General features: G+C 51.3%; 1 protein-coding gene across 4 annotated transcripts; it reads right to left on the reverse strand.

Annotated features, from left to right (window-relative positions):
- Positions 1 to 774: 774 nt before the first annotated feature.
- Positions 775 to 5,558, reverse strand: PJA1 (praja ring finger ubiquitin ligase 1). 4 transcript variants are annotated; one of them, XM_029241525.1, is made up of 3 exons: positions 5,453 to 5,558; positions 2,847 to 3,035; positions 775 to 2,279 (listed from the first exon to the last, which is right to left on the reverse strand). In XM_029241525.1, exons 2-3 carry the CDS (start codon positions 2,972 to 2,974, stop codon positions 1,232 to 1,234), a joined length of 1,176 nt encoding a protein of 391 aa, XP_029097358.1. In that variant the 5' UTR covers positions 2,975 to 3,035; positions 5,453 to 5,558; the 3' UTR covers positions 775 to 1,231. The 4 variants fall into 4 exon arrangements, with proteins under 4 accessions (XP_029097358.1, XP_029097357.1, XP_029097355.1 ...); XM_029241524.1 differs by lacking the exon at positions 5,453 to 5,558 and having other exon boundaries at positions 2,847 to 3,423; XM_029241522.1 differs by having other exon boundaries at positions 777 to 3,041; positions 5,453 to 5,545.
- Between the last annotated feature and the right edge of the window lie 458 nt (positions 5,559 to 6,016).

The following is a 6,016-nucleotide window of genomic DNA, read 5'->3' on the forward strand; positions in this document are numbered from 1 at the left end:
ATGTCCATTTAAAAAACAAACACTCTATATTGGTTATGGAGATACACACACACACATACATACATATGTACACAAATACACACACACACACACACACACACACACACACACATCTAAAAATGTAGACGAGAAGTAAACAATTTCCTGGGTAGTGCTTACCTCTGTGGAGGAAGGTAAATATGACGGGTGAAGAACTTCACCTGTGCCTGAAAGTGTAAATTTATTGGAGAGAGAGAGTGAGATCTGAAGCCAATATGGCTAAATGTTCAAACCTGTTCACTTTGTGTGAGTGGGTACCTCTGTTTTTCGTAGCACTTGTCTGGCATATGTTTTTCTGTTCCTTTTGTGTCACTGTGTTAATGTATGCAATCAGCATACTGCTTTTTTTTTTTTTTTTTTTTTACCCACTTCCTCTGAGACTTGCTTTTTTCTAGAAGGGGATTTTAACTCCTTCACCCCTACACTCCAATTGGATGTATTCCTACCATCATTATTTTTACTATGCTTTCTCACTGTTTCTTTCCTTCTCATAGACTGACAGAGTATCCTCTACTCAACCTTTGCCCCTTTAGTAGCCTGACAACCATACACTCTACCCCTACTTAGAAAGAATTACTCTTACTTTTGCTGTTGTTGGAGTCAGCATTTCCAGTGAAACTAAAGTTTTTCTCCCAGTGGGAACACCAGAAAACCCTACTTGGGAAGCAAATGCAAGAGATCAATTATAAAGTCACTTAGTACCACCGTTTTAGACAAAAGCAAACAATTCCACTATACCACGTAAAACCAAAAGGAGAACTTTAATAAGCTTTTACGGCACTGCAATTACAGGAACATTAACCCATAACATGCAACAGAAATGATGATGCCCTTTGGACAAGTTTAACAGATGAACTTGACATTACAATCAACAGCAACATATTCTACTGAAAAAAACAAACGCAACTTATTTCATCGTTCAGGTTAGAAAATTTATGTTTTTACTGCAATCGCAAGTAGCATTTAGAAAGTTCAGTTTTCCCTTTCTAACCTCTAGAACACAGGATGGCTTTTTTTTTTCAACGCAATCGTACACAACCGTTTTCACACTGGAAATAATCACAAGGAATCGACAGGTGGAGATTAATCGACTGATTGACTTCACTTCAATGGTTAATTTGGAGAGGGCTCCTGCAGTATTGTGGATTTCAGATGGGGAAAATCATCAGACCAGGAGTGAAGAGCCTTGGTCTTAAAGCGGGGGAGGGAACATGCAGCGGCACACGGGGCAAGTGCCTGACTTCTGAAGCCAGATGGACACACAGGGCTTGTGGAAATAGTGGTGGCACGGCAGCTCCGTTGCCACCTCCCCCTTCACATATTCACTGCAACAGATGGGGCAACACATCTCCTGCCCCACCGCGCTGTGATCTTCCGTGACCAGGATCTCGGGAAGAGCGTCGATGCTCTCCTTGCTGGCTGGTGGATTGGCCACCTCCACGTCCACCGCGAGAGACTCCAAGTGCGCCAGGGCAGTTTCCATTGCCTGGGCCAGGCGTTCTTCAAGTGCCATGTACGTGAGGAACTGAGGATCCACGTAGGAAATGGCTTCAGCCACCCCCAACCCATCCGCAAACCCATCGAAGAGGCTCCAATCCACTTCGAGGTCTTCACTGACACTGGAGTCATCTTCAAGGTTGTTGTTGCCGTCCAGCATGAAGACGCTGGGCTGCAGAAACTCCTGACCGGAATCATTATCCCCCTCACTGCTGTTCTCGTTTTCATTGTATTGGAGCCAAGGAACTTCTCCTTCTTCGGCAGTTGCCCGTTCCTCTTCCTGGAGAGATGGCCCTCGAACTTCTTCAAGTTCATTGCCGCCACTGCTGCCGGCACTGGCACCAGCACTGGGGCTGGCACTGGCACTGGCATTCACTCTGGCTTGCTCGGCTTCATGCTCTTCTTTTCCTGGCAGAGTCTCCCAGCTCTCGCCACTGGACGACAGATTTTGCTCCCGACCTCGATACTTGCGACGCAGAGCCACAGTCCACTCTTTGTCACTGTCAGAGTCTTCTTCGAAGTACCTGTAGTACTCATCACTGTACGTCCAGAAGTCAGGGTCGCCCATGGTTCGTCGCCGTCTCGGCACCTTTTCCGGCTTCACTTGGTCACTCCTGGCTTCCCTTTTGTCTTCAGGGTACTTCGGCTCAGGGTAGCCACCTGAACTCTCGCCTCTGCCTCTTCTTGCCAGGCCATCCGAGTGGCCTTCGTCAGCGTCGGCAGTCTCCCTCCACCTGGAAGTACTGTGTGGCATATCATCGTCATCGTCAGTATCAAAAAATATTTTTGGTTTCACGCAGTTGGGACTTGCCAGATTTCTGATTTTGGGCCTCACCACTGGCTCCTCTGCACTCTCTGGGGTGTTTTCCCCACCACCACAAATACTCACAGGAGCCCTGCTGGGACACGCAGGTAAATTCTGCTCCCGCCTCTCCCTCTCCAGGCTGTTGCCGTTTGTGGCCACCTTGCCTTCAGCAGAAGATGGCTGGGGGGCCATGCTGTTTGGCTGCAGGAACTCAGCTCTGCTAGCAGAGCCCCGTGCTGTAGGGGCTGGGTCTAACTTGTCGAGCTCCTCTCTCACGTCACGGTTAAAACCAGAGAACTGTGGGGGCACCCCAGCCAGAGACCTCGGCCCCTTCTCTGGGTCATACAGCTTGTCATCTTTAAGCTTGCCAGTTTTCCCTCTCACTGGCACTCGCTCAACAGGCCCAGCCCCCTCCTCCTCACTATCATCTACCCCGAAACAGTCAACGCGTCCATAAGCCATTCCTCTTCTGCTCCCCGAAGCCCTGTGCTCTCTGGGCGGGTACCTGGAGTAGTCCTCATTATCAACACTCAGGCTGGCTCCCGAGCTCTCGCTGTCGTCCCAACTACGACGAGTGGTGGAAAATGGTGATCGGCTCCTCTTGGTGGTTTGACTGGGGGCTGACCTGTGCATCGGGACTTCGGATGACGTCTGTCTCTGGCCGGAAATCCTTTCCTGCTGGCTCGTGGATGGCCTGAAACTGACATAAGCATGCCTTCTTCCATACCTCCTGCCTGTATTGGGCTGATACCCTCCTGCTGGCTTGGGCCATACAGGCTTGCTAGATTCCTGACCCATTTGCTCTGACTTAGGAGGGTTTCCAGTACATCTGGGGCTTGAGTGGAAAGGCTCCTGCTCCCTGCGCACGCTTTGGAGATGGGAAGGTCAAATCAGTTCGGAATAAAGGAGCAGGGAGATTTATTTTCACTTCAGCAGACAGGTTACAGAAAGAATAAGGGGCCTTTAAACTTAGTTTCACTTTCTTCTATGGCCTGGAGTAGCATTCCAGTGACTGTCAGGTGTAGACCTGGAACACATTTTTAATGTTGGCAAAATAATTACAAAACTGGGTTTGTAGGAAAGCCAGACTCAGGGGAGAATCTGACGGAAGACGGGGGAGGGGTGACTGGATGCTGGGAAGATAGGTGAAGCACTGGGATTGTGCCAACATGGGAAGAGGAAAGACGGCTGTGGGTTTTTTTTTATGGGGTATCTGCATTTTTCTGAGTCCTGTATACATACAGGAGCAATGCAAATTGGAATAGGGGTGGAAAATATAGATCACCATCACTGTGTATGCGAGAGTGTCTACGTGTCTGGCAGGAGGAGAGGGGCAGGTGGAAGGGGGACCAGGCAGGTGGAAGGGGGACCAGCACTCATGAAGTGGAGAGACTCCTGTATTTGTAGGGGGAAAGGGCAGGTGACAGTGGCACTGGGAAGAGGCGTGAGTGTCAGGCAGAATGAGACCCATTCTGGATGTGGGTATGAAAATGACAGGCATGGATGATGGGGTGGCTTCAGGGGAGAGGGGCATGCGTACGCACGATAGACAGAGAACGTGCATGTGGTTCCGATGTGTGATGGCTGGAACTCTAGGGAGGAATGCCTGTGTTTATGTGCCTGTGGCAAGCCAGGAAGGGTATAGTGGCACTGAACAGGGGGTGTCCTTGAGTTTGTGTGCGTGTGTTCATCAAAATGGGAGGCAACAATGGAGAAGGGCCAGTGTGAGCAAATGCATCGATATGGGGACAGCACTGGAGAGGGATGTGCGTATGGCAGACGGGCAGGCGGGTGGGCACCAGCAATCAAAGAATGTCTCTACGCATGGATGTGGCAAGCAGGAAGAGGGGGATGTCCCTGGAGAAGGATTTATGTGAGTGTGTGTGCATGGCAGGGACCAGCGAAGGAGGCTGTCTAGGCACATAGGTAGCAGACAGGGAGCACCTGAGAGGGGTATGTAAAAGAGCGTGTGGGTGTGTATGCATGTAAGTGGCATAGGAAAGAGGAGCCAGCAATCTGTGTAAGTGGCAGGCAGGGGGTAAGGCGGCCCACAGGGTGTGTGTGTGTGTGTGTGTGTGTGTGTGTGTGTATGTTGTGTGTGTGCTCACTAGAGCAAGAAGAGGCAGAGGGAGGAGGGGGATGCTTCTGGAGGTGTGTATGTGGCAGGAGGTGAGAGGCAGGGAAAAGCACCGGAGAGTGTGAGGCTGTGTGTGTGTGTGTGTGTGTGTGTGTGTGTGAGTCTGTCTCTGTCTCTCTCAGGGGAAGGCACTGGAGAGTGTGACAGTGTGTGAGAGGGTGTGTGTGCATGTCTGTCCAAGCATGTGCGGGGGAGGGGGACACGAAGGAACCTTGAGTGTGGGGGGGGGGCGGCGATAAGGCAGCTGCAACGGAAGGTTTTTGTGCATGCGTGTGAGCGCGCGCGCATGTGCGTGTATGTGTGTATGTGCGGGCATGTGCGTGTATGTGTCCCTGCGCGCGCACGCGAGACACGGGGATGGGAGGGGGTCCGCAATGTCATAATGAGACGGGGAAACGTTTATAGGCTCAAACGGTAGATCCAAACCGATGTGGCAGGCAAGGGGGAAAAAAAAGAAAAGGGCGTGTGGGGTTATAGTTTTTCCCTGGGAATGATTTGTTTTTCTGACAATTCTTTTCCTGGTAACAATATATTTGCCTAAAAATCTTCACCATTTACCATTCATCAAAACAACTTCAAAATGGGGAAAGAAAGGCCACGGATCGCTCCACAGAGGGGCCAAGAAGGGAGGCAGAAGGAGAGGGGAGGACAGGCGGAGAGGGCCGCGACCACCACTCCCCTCTCGAATAGCGATTCAAGCCACCCGAGCTGGGACCGAGCCACACGTAAGGGGCCGGGGAATGAAGGATGGAGCCCTAAATCGGGCCGGTGGAGGGCACAGGCCTCCCTCTGCGGTCAGGTCCCGCGTCCGCCCCACCCCTTCCCAAGGGGCGAGCCCGAAAATCTGTTCGTTAGAGCCCCCACCCCCCACTCCACATCCTCATGCCGGTGCCCGGCCACTCGCCCCACGCCCGGCCACTCGCCCCACCGCCACGTCTGGAGGGAATCGAGGAAATAAACAGCCTTTCACTCACCCAGTCGCGGCCCCCGCACGCTCTCGGAAAGAGAGGATCCCTCGGACCTCCAACCGCCACAACCGCCAGAGCCGCTGCTCCCGGGGCTCCAGCTCCTCCCCCTCCAGACAGCGGCGGGACGGGCGCGACTGCGGCGGCGGAAGTGATTGTAGCGTCGCGGCGGCCCGCCCCCTTGATGTGGCGGGGGCGGCAGCTGCTCTCGACAAATCAGGGTGGGCTCGAAAACATTATTTCATTTGAAATGATGAAATCGTCAAGGATACAGAAAAGGACAGCGAAAAATGTAACCAACAGCCAGCTTTAACAAATGTTAAACATTTAGTCATTTGCCCTTCTGTTCTGGGCTTTGGGTGGTTGTTGTTGTTTGAAATAAAATGAAATCCGCAAATTCTTTCTGATTCATTCTGATGTGAAAGTAATGATATTAATATATCCTATCTTATGTTCTATGTTATGATCTGTAGTGGAAGTATCACGGTACTTAGGGTTGCAGTCAGCTGACTTTTGTTTGACCTGGTGGTTGAAGCAAATCGAACTGTTGACAGTAGAATTTGTTGCTGTTAA

This window comes from Monodon monoceros, unplaced genomic scaffold (assembly GCF_005190385.1).
Source record: "Monodon monoceros isolate NGI ecotype Baffin Bay Population unplaced genomic scaffold, NGI_Narwhal_1 Super_Scaffold_22, whole genome shotgun sequence".
Classification (NCBI taxonomy): domain Eukaryota; kingdom Metazoa; phylum Chordata; class Mammalia; order Artiodactyla; family Monodontidae; genus Monodon; species Monodon monoceros.